Below are 19,061 nucleotides of genomic sequence, written 5' to 3'. Positions count from 1 at the left end.
CTCCTTCATCAAGGTTCCCTACTTCACTTTCACTCTCTTTCAACATCTGTAACCTCTTTCTTGATGTGAAGCATCAACTTCCCCTTATAGCTCCCTATCACTTTCTTGCTCTCTTTCTAGATCAACCTCTTTTTATGTAGCTCCAACATCTCCTCCCTTACTTTGTGTGTGTGTGTGTGTGTGTGTGTGTGTGTGTGTGAGAGAGAGAGAGAGAGAGAGAGAGAACTATGCACTATGCAAGTAATTTCTAGCAAGAGTGTGCTTCCTCATAGGTACCAAAGAATTAAATGGAGTAGAGATCTAAGCTTTACGTGGTGCTGATGAAGTGGAATGCAAGGGGTGTCTGTAAGACTTATCAAGGTCACTCATTTTCAATGTTGGCAAAGGATCTGTGGGTAAGTGCCTATTCCTGCAAAGTGTATATGATTAGAGTATTTTTCCCATGTTATTGGAGCTTTTTTCTTTTGAAACTAGAAGGGTTGGTTCCCTATTAATCATCTCTTCTTTTAGCAGATTCTATATCTTCAACAACATTGGGAGCTGGTACTAGTACCTCCAAAGAGACGATGCACTCTGCCATAGTCCACTGCCCCTGCTGGGAGCTACCAAAGAAAGCAAGTAAAATATTGACCCACAAGAGCCATCGCCTCACCACAAACCTCCCATCCAAATGTAGAATGCATATGGGACCAATCCACCATAATCCCAACCAAAGAACACTCGAGAGTGCCGCAGGAACAAGTGCCTCTACCACAGGCATCGAGAATTCCTCCCAAGCATAACGACTCCAAATCCGAGCATGCGAGTTGATCCCCGTCGGAGAAAGGAGTGCATGCCAACTCCTTGGTTCCAAAAATGCAGGCCGAGAAGACAAGGGAAGACGCCAAGGAGCGGTCAGTAGCCAAGGGTCCCCCACCCGAGGCCATCCTCTGCCTCCCCTCAGTAGCACCACACCCTGCTGATGAAGCACACAGCTCCCCATCCAACACCCCACCCCGCGAGCCTCCCTGCTCTCAACAATGAGAGGGATGAGTCGAGCCTTGCAGCATTGAAAAACTGTTGAAACCTACTCTTGATAACTCCTTGGTGACAAAAAAATTCAAGAGAAGGCTTGATTTACAGACATTCTAAATCGGAGCACCAAAAGGTATAAATATTAATTCTTTTGAATATTCTAAAATAGATTTATTGCTTTAGGTTGGTTGCTATCAAGATGTTTTGTTTGCTCAATGGGAATCGGTAATAAAGATGAAAATTCGTTATAAAAAATATGAGTTATGTTGGATTGTCTACTGATTTATTTTTTAACCCAAATTTTGACCATGGAAAGGTCCAAGGAATTTATAAACCCACGAGCTACAAGTCTCCACTATAGACCAAGATATGTAAGCATTGTTTGCCAGTAGTGCCCACATATCCCGATTTGTAGTATAAATTTGTCAGTTGAAAATGAAAAATTCAAGTTGTAATTTGATTGACCCTTTATATCCAAGGTCAAAAACTGGGCATTTTAGTTATGCATCTCAAGTTGTAATTTGATTGACCCTTTATATCCAAGGTAAAAAATTGAGCATTTTAGTTATGCATCTCAATAGTCACAATTGTGAGTGGAGAAATTTTATATTGACTCGAAAAAGAATATACAATCAACCTCAAGCACTACATGTGCCTTGAGGGGGCAAAGATTCCCAAAGTGGGCTTGATGAAAACGTCATAGAACCCAAACATGGAGCTGTTAAGTAAAACTTCCCAAGTAGCTAAGGCAGCTAAGTGCATGGTTCCACCCTTTGACATTACTGGTTGTCCTTCTCTTTGATCCGACAACATAGATGAGCTCAATGCTCTCATGCACAATATCATTAAGCCACAACAAGCTTTGCCTCAAAAACAGGAAAGTTTATGGTTTTCTAAATCTGATTCAGATAACAAAATCTATGATTTGGGTGCAAACTAGAATGGCTTGGCTTTGCAATATATGCCCTCCTAGGATTAGGTAATATGTTAAGAAGAATCTTCTAGGTTGTTCATACCATTTGCAAATTTTGGCTGCCAGACCATGCAAGCCAGGGCAATTACTAAACAAATGCAGGGAAACCTTTGAAGCTATTCTGCAACCAGAGCAAGTGTTGGTGCCAATCCCTCTAGTGCAAATCTTTTTCCCAATAGGGATGGCTCCCTAAAGCACCTTTCAGATAAAAAATCTTCATGTAGTTAGGTCATTTGATCTCCCAAATGGCATTAACACTCTTCTGCCATCACTTTTCCAACCAATATTTCTTCAATATTTTGGCAAGAGGGGCAAACTAGTATGCTCTGTATACCATTTTGTTATAGGTATCTTGGGCCTTGGGAGTGCAAACACTCTATCTTATGGCCAATTCTAGGCTTTCTAGTCTAGCTCTGACCCAAGTACAGGTGTAGGTGTGGGTGATAGAACTTCCAAAGTGGTGCTCCAACAAACCTATATAGACTCTACTGATTAGAAGCCTTTCGTACAAACTCAAACTATGATGAATCACTAAATGCTCCACTTCATTTCAACAGAGGTCTTTGTCATCCCAGAGATGTGACAATTTACAAATCCTCATCTTTTGTGCAACTTCCCGCCAAAAAGTGGTTCAAGGAACCCCTTTTGGGTTTGAATAGCTAGGGAGACTAATGAAGAGTGGAGCACCTAAAGTATCTGAAAGTCTCCCTCCATTCTAGGATTGATGCTACTTTGTTACACTTTTGTGCTATTTTTCTTGTGTGGCCTCCAAGCTTAAGAAAGGTCTAGAGAGGCCAAGAAGGTCCAGAAGATAGTTTTTTTCAAGCAGTGTTTGCCATTATACCTTGATTTGATGAGGCTCAAACTAATGCAAATCATACTTTACAAAGAAAAGACAAATTAACAAAGTTTCCACACTTAAGCTATTTTTGCAAAGTGATAATTTCTTTCTTTTTGTAAATTTTGGCTTGGGCTATTTCATAAACAGGCACATGAGGGCCGCTGTCTTTGCTGCCCACTATTCATCATGAAATGTACTTTCTTGTTGTCACATGTGGTTTGCACTCAAGGGGACACACATGGATAAGGGAAGGGCCACCTTTCACCTTTTTGTAGTGAGCGCTAATGCTTTAAGAAAAGTTTTTCTTTTGCTTTTAGAAAAGTTAACCCTACTATGTTCACAATCTTTACTGCCCCTTAATCTTTTTTATGGGGTAGGGAATGGTCATTTAATGACCATTCTCCATAATATTGACAACCACATGGTGACCGGCGAGAACGGGGAGCCATGGTGGGAGTCAATATTTATGGGAATGGTCACCCGACCATCAAGAATTGGGTAGAGGGGGGCCAGAGAGAAAACCATTGCACAATGCCTTTTCTATTCGCATAGCACCACCTGCTCACGCCCTTCTGATGTCAGCCGTCAACTCAGTTGCGACAGGGATGACATTGCCACCAACAATAGGCCGCTACAGAGCACACTATTGAGATTGAGCGACATCATTTTGATGCGCCTTTGGGATGACGTCAACATGAACTTTTCTACCATCACATACAGGGGGGCATGACGTGACATGCATGGAAGGGGTACTCGCCATCAAGAGAAGAGAGGAGCCCTAGAGCACTGCAGCAATACAGTACAGAGCCTCGTCAATTCCCCATGCTGACATATCCGCTATTGGCATGGCTTTCAGAGCATTGATTTGTCAACAGGGCACTGATTCCACACTCTGAGTTGTTTGCAAGAGGGCACGTTCCCTACGTTGATTTGGCAACAAGCTTTGATTGTGCACCTTGCAATCCAAGTGCTGATGTGTGAGTCATCTGATGATTGCTGCGAAAATTTTGCAGGAGAAAGTCCACTAAATGGAGGGCTAGGATGTGTTGCTCCTCGACACCCTACCTTGACAGGTTTGTGTGGTAACCTAAATGAGAGAGATATTACTTAGGAAAACTATTTGTGATGCTAACCAAAAGTGCTATAATTTTTTATTTTTTTTTTGGGGGTTCTTGGCGTGGTGGGTGGGTGGGGGGGAGGGACTTGGCTTGTACGGTTAAGGGGCTGGGAAAGGACATGCAATGTCATTTCCCCAACCCCACAGTGCCATTCCAGCCATTCCATCCACTAACATGTTCGTTGCGGTGTGATTTTTGCTGAGGTGGCTACCATCCGGCGGCTACAGCATCGTATTCTTGCCAAGAAGGCACGCTAATCCAACACTGATGATCAGTTGTCTCCCCCTTGGCAAACATAATTGATTTAGGATAGCAAGTAGCTGGAGATTGGTAGAGGGCACACGAGGGCAGCAACTAGGGGTGACACTAGGCAGGGTGCGTCATCAAGGGCAGCTCCTGACAGGAAGCCATGTGGCGGAATGAGCGGGGATGGACTGGGGGAGGCTAGGTTGCTTTTTTTTTTTAATTAAGATTGTCTCATTAGTGATAGAAGCGGTGGTTAGTTAGTTCAGAGGTCTCTACTATGCAATGTCATTAGGTCTACCTCCATTGCTTGCTATAGGCTCGCATCTGCTGGCGACCATGCTGGAAGCTAGTGCCGCAAAAAGGGAGATCCAAGGGTTGGCCTTGCCGAACAAGGACCATCTCTTGGCTAAGTTGTTCGCGGATGATTCCCTGCTTTTCCTCAAAGCCGCCCGCATACTGTTCAAAGGGCTTTGGAGATTGTTCAAATGTTCTCCGTAGCCTCTGGATGAAAATGCAGTATTGAAAAATCTAGGCTGATCTTGCTATCTGAAAACGACTCTTTTGATCCTATTATGTGGTCTGGAGAGATTGTATCTAAAGAGAAGATATTTCAAGACCTACGTGCATCTCTAGGGGTGAATGTGACTCATAAGCAAAGATTCCAATGGGTGATGGACAGATTAGAAACAAGATGAGAAGATGGGATTATGTGTTGCTCCCCCTTCTCGGGTAGGATCAAAGTGATCAACTCATTCTTGATCCCGTACATAGCCTTCCCCAGCCCGCTTCGTAAACTAGCCAAATGCAACTGGAAGGAGTTCTTGACACCGATAAAAAGATTTCTACGGAAAAATAACATCAAAGGCACGACACCTTCGCAGTGGGCAAGCTGGGAGATTCTCAACCCCTCTATCCACGCAGAGGCATGTGCCAATCTATTCACATCAATTATGATGCAAGACCAAACATGGGCTTCATGGTAGAGGACTTGATTAAAAAGGCAAAACTGAGTTCTAAGGGTGGCCAATGGAAAATTTTAGACATCTACAACAAGCTGCTTGCCCTCATTGGTCGAGATTAAGATTGGGGGGCACAACCTCTTGTATGGTTGTGGCTTCTTATAAAAGCGAGAGTTATGGTTTTGTGTTCTCATGGCATTCTATGCATCACAAATGTATGGATGGTTTTTCTAATGTAAAAAGCTCGCATAAAGTGAGCATTGATACAATAAGAAAAAAGATACAAACATTAGAATTTTTCATAGAATTCTTGGTGGATCTCAAAATTCCGTTAACTTAGATAGCGAACAAGGCTTTGTTACAGGGAGAGATGGATGCTAGCGTGAAAAAGGGGGCTTGCATAGAGTGAGCATTGATAAAATAACAAAAAATACAAATGTTGAATTTTTCTTAGAATTCTTGGAGGATCTCAAAATCCTGTCAACTTAGAAAGCGAACAAGGTTTTGTTGGAGGAATAGATGGATGCTAGCGTGAAAAAGGGGATGATCAAGCCTATTCCCAAATTAGTATGTTCCTCTCTCTTAAAACACTAGCACGGACGATCTCAATGATGCCAATAGCTTACAAGATTATTACCAAGGCCATAGCACTTAGACTAGCTCCCAAAATGGTCACCCCCCATCAACACTGTTTCATCAAAGGAAGATCAATTTATGAAAACATTCCGGTAGTATTGATCGGCATCGAGTATGCAAACTTCACCAAACAAGAATGTATCCTTCTTCAACTCGACGTAGACAAGGCATCTCATAGAATTTCGTGGTCGTCCATCAAAGTTGTCATGAAAGTGTCGGGTTTTGGACCCAGAATGTGTGCAATAGTACACACTCTTGGGGAGGGGATCTCCTCACAACTCCTCTTCAACAGCACGATGGTGGGATTGTTTGAAGTCAAGAGATCAATCAAGCACGGTTGCCCACTTGCCCTGTAACTCTTTGCTATTGGTTCACATCTGTTAGCGATAACATTGCTCGAGGACAGTGCTGCAAAAGGGAGATTCAATGATTCTCCCTACCAGGGGACAAACAGTTGTTGGAGAAATTGTTTGCTAACGATTCTCTGCTCTTCATAAAATCCAATTCTTAGATGCTAAGAAGAGCACTCGAGATCATCAAATTGTTTGCAACTACGTCAGGCTCTACGTGCAACATCGAGAAAATCGACATCGATCTTGATCACTAAAAGCGACTCATTTGACCCCGCCGCATGGTCAAGCAAAGTGTTCAGACATCTTAGGACTTCACTAGGGTTGAATATTACACACAAACAAAGATTTGGCTAGGTGCTGGCCAAAATCAATAGTAACATGAGAAGGTGGGAGTAATCACCCCTCCCCTTACACAACAGAGTGATTGTGATAAAATCTTCTGTGATTCCCTATGTATGTTCTATCTTACCTATTTTGAAAATGGCCAAATGAAATTAGAAAGATTGTGAAACCCATCAAACGGTTCTTGTATAAGAGTAATACAAAAGACACGACTCCATGGTAATGGGCGAAATGGGAATGAGTGATGAGACCTAAGGACCACGGTGGCATTGGGATCTTAGACCGAGAAATACACACAGAGGCCATGGACGCAAAGCTAGTAATCTCAGAAAATCAAAATGATCATGGCTTGGGATATGATGGACAAAGTATATCTCTATTTGCAAGGAAGCCCATGGAAGGAGACTAAAGTACATGACAACATTCTTGCTCCAAGTTTGTCTATACTGAAGCTAGGGGTTGCATGGGGGAGATGCTAAGAAAGTGCAACAGAGAGAGATTGTCAAATACTTCAGTTACTCCATCTTGCACTGGTCCCCTTGGCTCTCGAAGCTAGGAGAAGGCTCCATGAACTCCTTTTTTAGGGAAGTTGCTAAGAAGGTGAATAACAAAGTGATCTTTAGACTGGCACATTTTTAGGACGACGACGACTCTTGTTGGAAGGATGTGGACAAGTTGGTGGTGCAACACAATTTGAATCTAAATGAGAGGCTATTGATTAGTAGTCTCAAAAGTTATGTGCAATAGCCCAATGCATGCGGCCAGGATTGAGCTCGATTTGAAAGCTTGGCATTGACCCAAAGACATAATTCTTGCACCTCCAAAAACATTGGGAGCTTATAACATGCTAAGTTATACAGTAGATTGGTTCACTCCGCTCAACAAATTGCGGAGGGTGAATCGATCAAAAAAGAAATGGTTGAAGTGTACAAACAACCTTTGGGAGGCAAAATGGCCAAGCTTGATGAAGATATTCACTTGGAAGTTTTTGTGGGGAGCTATGCCGATTGGGAATAAGATTCTTGCTAGAGGGATTGGCACAAACACTTGCTCTAGGTGCAAAGCTGCTTCAAAGGATCCCTTGCATCTATTTAAATATTGTCACTCCTCACGGGGACTTCCTGCAAAATTCTGCGAATGGGTGCAAAAGACGTGGAAGGTGCTCTTCTTTAAGGGTGACTAAATTCTAGGAGGGAGAAAATTTCAAGACGAAGCAATTATGGCGTGCACCCAAGTAACCACATACGGCTATCTGAAGCAACTTTGGAAAACACAAAATCTTCGCGTCTCTGAGAGGCAATGTGTGGTAGCTCAATTCAATTATATCGTGTGGGAAAGAACTGAGCTTATATATACATTAGGATCTAGAGTAGGGTCAACTGCACAAGCCAAAAGATAGAACCATGCACTAAGTTGCACTGGCTACTCGGGTTTTGCCACATAGGGAAGAATAGAACTATTGGATAAGGATAAATCAAGGTCTCTGCTTATGAAGTTACAGCCCCTCTTTTGAAATATTGTCCCCTCAAGGCACATGTTATGCTTGAGGTTCATTGTACATTCTTTGTAGAGTTAATATAACATCTCCACTCACAATTGTATGACCAAAAAAACCAAGATACATATATGTTGCTAACAATTGAGTGAACACACACATAGCTATATGCACATTGTAGCAGACACATAATACACTCAATGAGAGCATTTAAAAGCATTAAAAAAACAAATTTCAATTGCCATCCAAAGAGTGTGGCTCAATTGGTTGAGCCCTCATGATGTAACCCCAAGGTTGAGGGTTCAAGGCTCACGGCCTACGCTCAATGGGTGCCATCAATTTCTCCATTGGGTAACTTGTGTCCACCTTGTGGGTGTAATTTGTACATTGATGTGAAATTGTAAACACAGACATATGTATAAAGTTCGTTCTCCCTACTACATTCTCTAAAGTTTTTCTTATTCTTCCCTCGTGTTGATGGTTTTGTTTTAATAATGAACTTTTTTTTTACATAAATACTTATAAATCTAAGCCCGGGCTGCTTACAAATTAGCACTTCCAAAACACTTTCTTTTCCATCTAATTTTTTCAAAGAAGTCACTTAAAAAAGGAACTTGCATTGTCCTTGGGATTTGGGAATTTAAACCAAGGCAATCAATAATAAAGGTATGACGACCATTGCTCAGAAGAAAGATGCTAATATTGACGTCTCACCATTATTGTCCATTTGTGTGAATCCTAGAATCATCTATGTGCATATTATCCAACTTCCATCCATCCTCGAGCATCAAGATTATAGGATTGGTAGGCACACTCCTCTCAAACCCCTTGTGGAAAGCCAAAATTTCACATTACAATTTGGTTTCTCTTCCTTCTTTTGAGAGGCATGGTAGGTATAGCAGTGCATTGAAAACATGATTGGGTATAGCAATGGTAGGTATAGCAGTGCATTGCAAACACAATTGGCGTGGGGTATTCATGGCAGTTAAGATGATTTTGAAGTCTTTGGTACTCTTCAATTTTTTCTTGAAACAAAGATTTTTTTATGGCACACTCATTAAAAAAAAACTCGGAAACATTGTTTTTGGTATTATCGTATTGCAGTGGCTTGGTGGAATCATCTACAATTCCTTTTATGCTACTCTTTCCAAACCTAGATCACCTAGAAACAAGTCATATGTGGACTCTGGCCTCCTGATTTTTTCTACTCTCTAAAAATTGTGCTTGAGCTTGTTAAGTACTGGTTTCTTTTTAGCATGGGGACTTGTAGAAAGGCAATTATTTCTCAAAATGTTAAGCGGACACTCTCTTCTAAGCGGTCACGCTCTCTTCTGTTGTCTCATGGTTGAAATAGAGTTCTACCATATGCTAGCACCATGTCAATTTAAATTTCTCATTCTTGATCTTGGCTAATGCTCTTTTCATCACATAAGTCATCATCCCTCATTATTATTATTATGGTTGTATTAATAGTCCTTCAACAGTCTCCACACTCCACACAATAGGTTGCATCAATACCAAAAAATTAATTCAATTCATCCTCAAAAATTTCTAGGCAAGCTACCAAAGAACCTATGGAGCGAGCCCTTAATGTTTGCTACATCCATGTGTGCATCAACGACAAATCACAAACAGGGCTACATTCCTTGTGTTGATTTCAAAGGTAAAGCCGTATGTAATTAATATACATTGTCTCTTCTCGTCCATTTTTTAACCCCCAGATAAGAGATGATTTACTTAACTAAATTTTTAACCATATGAGTTGCATAGGGAACCATGGGAAAAAGGCTCCTCGAAGGTCACCCATCCCTCTATTGCCATTCCACTTAATGAAAAGATTTCCTCAATTATCCCCCAAACTACCCAAACGGAAATATCACATAGGTTGTCAACGACTCTTTCATCATCCCCCTTGGTGCCTTAATGCCTCCATGAGTGCCTCTTTCCATGTGACCAACGCTTGAAACCAGGGAAACATGCTTGCAACAAGGACAAAGGGTTTTAATGTTCCCTTGATGCTTTTGTCCATAGGATACTCTGTTTATTCTATTTGAATTATAGTGGCCCACAGTGTATACAATGTAAAGCACAAGGTATTAAGGAAAGAATATAATATTTAATTTGTGTATGTACTATTTTAATATAATGAGCCCCATCTATTGGAGTCAAAAGAAGGTCAAGAATGACACAAAATCATCCATGCTTAGGCTTAGTGGCCACTGAACTTATCATAAACACTAGCTTCTTTCACAAGCTGCCTTGAGAACAACTCCAAGCAGTACCATCAAGCTAAAAGCTCTCAGAGCCTATGGAGAAAACTTACTTCACGGTGACACCAAAGGAACAATCTGGGTGGCACTGAAGGCGTAATGAAGTTTGTTGTGAATCATGCAAAGTACTTTTACCACCAAAAGTTTCTATATTGGTTGCCATCCTAGACAAATTAGTGAAGATAAACAAGAGAGCCATTCATGATGAAAAGGGCACTCATGGTCTATATAGACATAGAGAGAACACCTTTGCTATCATCATGGAATACATTGCAATACATGATAGAAGGAGCACTCATTGCCTTATATAGACGTAGAGAAAGACACCCTCGCTATCATCACGGGATACATTGCAACAAAAAAACCATGGTATACATTATACATCCTAGGTGGACTTAGTTTTATCCCAAGATTAGATCTATGTGGCAAAGGGGGGTCCATGCACATATATACACAAAGGCCATAAGCCCTACTGACTTCAAAAATGGGGATACTCCAACATTCCGCCTCAACTTACTTGGCAGGACCTGCTCAGATCATAGTTGCGGATAAGTATAAAGTTTCCATCCAACACTTCTAAGCCATGTCTCTTCTCTAGCTCTCACGGGCACTACTTGAGAGAAGCAATCTGTCAAAGTCATACCTGCAGATAGAACCAAGACTCTCGGAATGAACCCCTCATCACCAGTTTGTAGAGTAGACCAGCTCTCCATAGAGGTACAGGATGTAGTACGCTGCAATGTCTGCATAGAAACACATGCAGTTGCATCTCTAGAAGTTTGGAATTATGCTTAGCCTCATCAATTGAGGATGACAGGTTCACTCCTAGAGTCTCAATTCTACCTGTAGGTATGGCTATGGCAGATTACTTCTCTCAAGAATATCTCCAATGCCGAGGGTACAATCTAGGGCATCTCTAATCCATGAACCCCTTCGGAGCTCGTACCAGCCTCTCTCTCTGATCTCATACAAGGCAAGATCTCTACAAACATAGTGCTCATTCATGCCTACCTCCCCATGACGCAGTCCCCATATGTCCAGCCAAAGAGGGTCAATGAAAAAGAGGACAAAGTTGAAAACATCCAAGTCTTTTCAAAGAATCTACCAGAATTAACATTAAGATGTGTTTCATCGTTTATCAGTGACAAAGCTCGAAATTCTTTTAGTGTCCAAAAATGACTTTCGACATATACGTAATCCTTTTCCATTATTCCTCTTGACTCTTCCCATCTTAACCTCAATTGGAGCGGTCTTAATCAACAATGGTACCTCAAATCTTATCTCATAGAAGGGCAGAATCCCATTGAACGTAGAGCTCCCTTGACTCCACATCCCAACAAAATAGTATCAAAGATGATGCTCCATGGTCACCCCTGTAGCTCTTCCCACCATCGTGTAAGCCCAAATCCCCTCATAGCATGTGATATGAAAACATCTGTACAATATGATATTATACTAATTCATACTCTGGTAATTGCAGGAGGTATTCACAATAATTTTATATCTTAGCAGGCAATGGAGATGACAACATCCCCACTTGTATGAAGTGCCTCTACAAAAGCATGCCACGATGGTCACTGCTTCATTGCATTCTCCTTATACATATCGATACATTCACAAAGCATTTTTGTGTATTAACTTGCTACACAGCTTCAATTTATCTTACACTAAGCTTGTGGAGCATGCGCAAGTGCGCACACACTTTTGTCTTACTGAAAGGATTGCAGAGTCAGTTACAAAATGATTGCAACTTCTTGAAGCAGCTACAACAGAAAAGCTTGTCTTCCATAAGAGGCACACCATTCTGGCGATAGACAAGAAGGCACATACTTCTATCCAAAACCCATTTGTGTTATGAAGGCCTCTCAGACAGAAAACGCGCTTTACAATGAACTTCTCAGACACGAGGGTGAGCCCACTCACACGAGGTAATTATACACCAGAACTTCTTGAAGCTCTCACATCTAGAAAAGCTTCCAGATTGTTGACTAGTCGTGGAGGCCATCTTCGAGTATTTTTTACCCATACACGGTCCCTGTACCTGCGATCCTGCATGCAATGGGAAGCTTTCAGCTTAAATGCCATACAAACACTAAGAACTGTATAGCAGTATTGTCTATTAAGGATACCTCGAGTCGCTCCCAGTTGCTTTCAGCCTCAGCTGTCAAACCTTCGGCATAAAGAGATACGGCTAGAGCTGCTCGCATATCTGGAAACTGCGGGAAAAATACAAATCCTCAGTAATAAAGTACTATCTTCTGAACAAGTTAGCAATAAGCTTAGAAAGGTTTCAACTAGACCAATGTACTTGTGACATGCCATATTTTGCACATGTTATGGACAAGTGGACAGGCTACTATCCAATCTGACTACAGCTGCAACTAAAATGTGCCCTGCCTTTGATACGCCACGCACATGCGCCATAGTTACAAGGAAACTCTGTTTCAAGGCCTATCATATCGAAAACTCCATTTTCAAAGTCCCCCGTTTCTCGTTTCCGTTTTGCCATTTCTTCAGGAAGTTCCAAAGATTGCATACCAAATTCACCTACAAAAGGCTGTTTCTAAACGATTCCAGTGGAAAGAGCAAGCCATTTCTGTCTATGATGGCCATGCCGATCTCATACCCGTTCCATGTGACTGACAAGCACACATAAACTGAACTTGGATGACTTGATGGTCTTCAATCATGGTTGTGCTACTTCAAAAACAGATAGCCTTTACGCAGAGAAAAACCAGATAGCGTTTACGCAGAAAAACCGGATACTACTTGAAGCCTTAAAGATGCTCTCAAACATGAAAGATATATCCTCAAATCATTTCATGGACCATTACTAGGAAACAATCAATGCGCAAGAGGATGCTAATAACAACCTCAGGATACTTTCGAAGAAGAGAACGGAACTGCCTGACTGCTTCATTCACTCTGCCGACTTGATAAAGTGCCTACACAAAAGAAAGATGCGAAGTAAGGACACATCAGCAAATGGGTAACCCTGGAGATGTGGCGTGTGCAATGCATTTTGCTCATCTCAAACAACTTCTCTAAAAAAAAAACCCAAGATAAGCAGAGAAAGGGAGGAACCAATGCATAATTTGCAGCAGCAAAAGAAAAAGCAGGAGCTAGCTCCACTGCTTTGGCATAACCTATCAATGCATCATCCCATCTGTTTTGTGCTGCCTAGGAAACAAGAAAAGCATTAAGCATCATGCAGGTTTCAAAAGAATAAATAAAACATAATCACAACAACATCCACTTCACCTAAATAAGAATGTAAAGATAGACTCTGAGTTCAAAAATTTATTAAAACCTTCACATTCCCAAGATTATTCCAAGCAGCAGGATCCTTCGGTTGTGCTCGAAGAACCGCAACATAGTCAGCTGAGGCGTCATCGTATCTCCCCAGACTCTCAAGAACGACACCACGATTTAAGACTGGATCCACTGCATACCTGCTTCAGCAACCAAAGCAAAGCACGAGGTAATGCAAATGTTACTACCGCTGCCCCACAATACCATGTTACAAACAACCCGACACAGAAATTTCCTGTCATAAAAAAAAGATTCCTTTTATTGTTATTAAGTTTATAAGACAAACAAGTCAGTCTTGTTTACCCACGGAGCAAGCATGATTGACTTGTCATAATCTTCTAAGGCCTCCTCCAGCTTTCCCTGCATTAATCCAAGCCCTTAAGAACCATAAAACAATGGCACATTATACAAAAAACAATCTAAATCACATGATGTACGTGCACCTGCCGACTGCGAGCATTCCCCCTATTTCCATAAGCTCTTGAGACAATATCTGCAACCCACTCAGCCTCAAGGGATCCATATTTATTGATGACTTCAGTCCATAATTGCTCTTCTTCAACAACCTGCATATTCGCAATGAACAACACAAGTTGCAGTGCCAGTGGACATTGGTATTCGCATAAAACAACAGAGACATACTGTGGTGGCATTTAAGGCATTCTGGAATGTAGATGCGGCGTCCTGTAGTCGCTTGTCAGTGGCATCGAAGGGCTTGCTGGGTTCCTTCGACGCATCAATAAAGGCCCGCACAAGAGCATGGGCATCTCTTGTGGAACTTCCAAGAAGGCAGGCCAGAGACATGAACATGGGTGCTCCCAACACCCGCCTTCTTGTCACTTCACCTTGCTCTCTCGATAGCTCCGAGACTTGGTTCCATGACTCTTTCAAGTGTTCAACAGGAGCCACCAACACTCTATGAATATCTGTTAAGCTTAATTCTCCTTGCTGAAAGTTGGGAAAACAGGTTTTTCCAGAAGTGTTATTTAACGAGACATCATTTTATTCCCACACACAACAAAATTGCCTACCTAACTCGAATGGAAAAAAACTTAATAATCTTTAGATCTTACAGTAAACCTCAAAGTCCACCTCGTTACATAAAAAAGATTCCACAACAAATTTACACACAACAGGACACTAGCTTTTGCGGAGATAGATAAACTTGATGCCAACATTAATATTTGCTATTGCGAAGAGCAAAATTGTGCACTTTCATTGACAGTCATAGTACTGGAAGTTTGGGTGACTCTTCAAATACAAGCTAGTCTTGCTTTTGTGGCCTAATTTGTAAAGTACTCAATGGATGCAATAGAATGAAACAAAGTGAAACTACAATTGAATTAAAGGAACTAGAGAAGTGTGAGCAAGTAGCTCCATAACACAGGAGAGATGGGAGCATCTAGGGCTAGTACAATGCGATAGTACAAATAAAAAATCAGCCCCACAAAGGTAGGGGCTCATTTGGTATGATGTACATCTCATCTGGCTCCATATACACCTCATCACTTGCACATAACTATCACAACTCTTCGCCACATAGGCTATGACTGGACAAGGGATGGTACGCACCAAGATACTGTTAGAGTTTTGGCATCTTAAGTGAACTGCCCAAAGTGATCCCATTATTTATTTTCGCTTTTAGGTATTTATTTTACTTATTTGTCAAAGTCTGGGTAGGGCAATTTCCTGAGGTGGGTATATATGTTACCCCCTTGACCCCATTGTATACACATTGAGTTATTCATTGCCAAGGTTGATTGGTTCAAGAGACTGACTCTCTCTCTCTCTCTCTCTCTCTCTCTCTCTCTCTCTCTCTCTCTCCACATCATCGACTTTGACATGGTATTAGAGCCGTGTTCTTAAAGAGCCTTGGAAGAGGAGTTGTACCGTGCAGCAGCGGTGAGAAGAGCTTGTGAAGACTCCCCCTCTTGCGTTGCAAGACGCTGCCAATGGGGACCCCCCTGGCCATCGCTAGCATTTGCAGGCGAAATTCCCTTGGGTGGCACCAGTCTTCCCCCGTTCCTGCGCGTAATTTGAAACGCTGACAACGGCGATGTTGTTGGCCCTGGTGAACACCCCTCAGACGACGGTGAACACTGGTGAACGCCCCTATGACGGTGGACTTGGCAACCCTCGATGCTCACAAAGGATCCGACCAGGAGAGGAAAGTCCTCCCATCTACAATTTTGCAGGATGAAGAACTCAATGGCAATGAAGATTTGAACAATGACACATCGATTGACGAGGACTTGGATGACCAACTTGAAGAATCTTTGATCCTTGATCCGCAGCTTGCTGATATTTGACAGGAACTACAAGTAAGCACTTGTGCTTGCCTTTTGAAGTATTCAAAAGATCCTAAATATGTGAAATTTTTGGAGGAGCAACCCATCCCTGAATTGTACGAGAGGGGGGCACGAGGTAGCCAACCCTCCTCTCAAGTCGGCAATTAAAGTGAAAGCAAAGTCGAAATTTGATACATAGACTTCTCTTTCGACATCGGAAGAAATTGATTGAGCTGTGGAGCAAAAGATCAATGAAATCATGTATTTCAAGAAACACTCTCCCAAGGAACAAACGTTTAAATCTTTCCCTGGCTACCTCAGCTGATAGTCAACTTTTGAAGGAGTCTAAAAGGAAGCATTGTCGACATGTTCACTATGAGAACGACTCTGGTTCTCCTTCTTCTTCTAGTTCCAGTTCTAACGAGGAAGGACGGAAGCCGAGGTAACAAAAGCACCGAAAAAGCAAATCAAGAGTGAACCATAGGATATCACGTCATTCAAACAAAGATACTCCTTCATATTTTGGCGGCTGTGATGATGATTCTTACACCGTCGGAACTACTTTGGCAAAAAGAGGAATCACTTTATTCGGGAATCAAAGTATGGCAACTTGGAGTGGAGGAAGGGTAAGAAAGAATTCAAGAACGATGGTCAAAATGTAAAGTTGGTTTTCGGGCCTGAAGATACTCACAAGGGCTTGTCTTTTTTTCAATAGATCAACCCCGCTTTCTTAGGAGACAGTTTTATGGAAGCCTCAAGGTTCGAAAGGTGGCATCCCACTTCAAAGGGAATGCACAGACATGGTAGTCTACGCATTTACGACACGGAAAAGCGCATCAAAACTAGGTCAGGTTTAAAAGGTTGTTTTCATCTATTTGGTTGACTCCCTAGTTTGAAGCCGATGTTTTGACTACATGGAACCACCTAATAACGACCAAAGGAAATCCAACAATACTCTTTGAAGTAAAAATCTGTCAGCATTCAACAACTTATGGTTCACGCTCGGGACAATTTTCCCATGATGTCAAGATCTTTGACTTATGCTGAGGACGAGCCAATGTCCAAGGCTGCAGAGAAAGATGCTTCGAAAGGAAAGCAAAAAGCCAAGAAGCTGATTCAAAAAAAGAAATCCACAACCCCACATTTGTCTACCGAGCAAAAGGCGAAATACTACAAGCAAGGAAAGTGCTTCAGATATGGTGAAGTGGGGAATGTTTTAACAAAGTGACCTAAGAAAGAGGAAAAACCAGAAGACAAACCGAAAATCTCTAAAGCGGCAAAGGAAAGAGCTAAGAAGAGGAAAACGAAGGCCGGACCTGTATAAGATCAAGAAGCCCTAATTTTCTTCGGCAACAACACGAAGGCCGGCACCAAGGCATGAAGTTGCCGTAACTCCCATCATAGGCAAGCTTAGGTATCATTTTTAGGGTTACTTAGGGCATGAGGACTCCAACATTATGCCATTGGAAAGTGTGATGTACTTCTAGGAACCCTTGAAAGTTGGCACAATCAGAACAGCATCATGGTAGATTATGAAGCCATGAAGATCCAATTGAAGAATAGGAAGGGTCGAGAAGAGGTTATGGATGTAAAGCTCAAAACAAGTCACTCCCCCTCGTATCAACTTTGGCCATTTCAAAATTAATGAGGAACGATTTGGTCAGATGCGAGCAAACCCAACCATGATCATGTATGCAGCCCTTACATGATCCTCCTCCCCTACCACACAACCACATTTTATCACTTTGTACTTTTGTCCTTTCGCAACAGACGGGGGACACACACATGTATATTTAATTTGTCGACTTCAGCCTCTAATAGAAGTAAAAGGATCTCTCTCTCTCTCTCTCTCTCTCTCTCTCTCTCTCTCTCTCTCAATGGGAGGGTGTGTGTGTAGAGCCCAAGCAAAGGTTGTACTTACAGAAAGATCTTCTTTATTTGATGTAAGCTCTGATGGCATATCTTTTACAGGGTCATCTTCTCGGTCGGGCTCAGGAAACTCGGCCTGAAGGCTTGCGAGGCTCAAAACGTGATACTTCGGAGTAGGACGTGATGAAAGGAGGCAAGATGGGCACTGGCTTGTGAAGTCTACAGCCAGTTTACACCGTGAGGATGAAGAGAGATTGGTGCTCACCGGCTTGGTCACACTCGAAACGAAGACCTTGGCCTCCATTGCCGTTCCAGAATTTCATTTCTTGACAATAACTAGCTATATCCGTTATCTGTGACGCTAAGGGATAGTGTTCTAGTCGCTATATCACACGGGCAAAGTGAAGGGATCAACGAGGGAGGTTAAATCTGCCGTTATCAAACTTGATGTTGGAAAAATACTCGAGCCCCCCCATGTCGCGGATGGCCTTCGAGCCCTCGACATCTCACCTCCAAGCACTCAAGCCTTAATCACTTGCGCTAGCACCGGTCATTGAAGATGAAACGAGGCCGTACCCCTCCCCCTTGTTGTGGCGATCCGACGTCCAAGATCTCGCCCATCTTGCAGCTTGAGGTGTAGTCGTTGATCACCTTTCTCCGCCTCCGTGTCACATATAGACGAGGAGGTGCCAGTAAGTGGCCGGTCCACCAATAGCAAGTTGCACCTCCTTCAAAACTGAGATGAGAAAATTGGAGGTGGCAATCTCTAATTTGCGAAAAAGCACGCTCAAACCCAATACATTTTTGTCTCAGATTTGGGTCGCCGTTGTCTCAAATGCTTGCAGTTGCAAGTTTCTCCATTGGAAGTGTCACATGATCGATATGGGAACACATAGAATGTGAGTGGCATGACTGAGCGAAAAGTGTTTGCCCATCACGACACTTGGAACTTGACATAAATTGTCTATGGATTGGTGGTCTCTTGATTTGCACGTTCAAAATAATTTTGCTAAAATCACATAAATAAGTATTCAAGGTCAAGTATAGAGTTAGATGGCTAGTCTGATGTTGAGCTATCTTAATCAAATCATTGGACGGCCAGAGATCCAGTTCCAAGAAGTGGAAGAAGCCAGAGGGACCTTACTGCAAAGTGTCAAGAAGGAAATTCTTCACTCAGAAGCTAATGGCTTGGAACTGGAATTCTCCGAAGACGAATGTTCACTATCATTGCAAGCCCTTGGCAAGGAAAAGTCCCTTGGTTGGGATGGGATGACGGTGGAATTCTATAGAGAATTTTGGGATGATCTCAAGGCCCCAATCACAAGATTGACCAATAAAGCCATGG

General features: G+C 42.2%; 1 protein-coding gene across 2 annotated transcripts; it reads right to left on the bottom strand.

Annotated features, from left to right (window-relative positions):
* Positions 1–11,812: 11,812 nt before the first annotated feature.
* On the bottom strand, positions 11,813–18,057 carry LOC147427941 (uncharacterized). Of its 2 annotated transcripts, none has more exons than XM_086497096.1 (9): positions 17,769–18,057; positions 14,202–14,507; positions 14,003–14,125; positions 13,867–13,919; positions 13,558–13,699; positions 13,332–13,427; positions 13,121–13,192; positions 12,377–12,463; positions 11,813–12,296 (listed from the first exon to the last, which is right to left on the bottom strand). In XM_086497096.1, the coding sequence occupies exons 1-9, from the start codon at positions 18,018–18,020 to the stop codon at positions 12,180–12,182; spliced, it is 1,248 nt and encodes a 415-aa protein (XP_086353222.1). In that variant the 5' UTR covers positions 18,021–18,057; the 3' UTR covers positions 11,813–12,179. The 2 variants fall into 2 exon arrangements, with proteins under 2 accessions (XP_086353222.1, XP_086353223.1); XM_086497097.1 differs by lacking the exon at positions 17,769–18,057 and adding an exon at positions 17,164–17,484.
* Positions 18,058–19,061: the final 1,004 nt, after the last annotated feature.

The sequence above is a fragment of the Adiantum capillus-veneris genome, chromosome 23 (assembly GCF_014529385.1).
Source record: "Adiantum capillus-veneris isolate H3 chromosome 23, ASM1452938v2, whole genome shotgun sequence".
In the NCBI taxonomy this organism is placed as follows: Eukaryota; Viridiplantae; Streptophyta; class Polypodiopsida; order Polypodiales; family Pteridaceae; genus Adiantum; species Adiantum capillus-veneris.
This window is presented reverse-complemented; position numbering and strand designations above follow the sequence as displayed.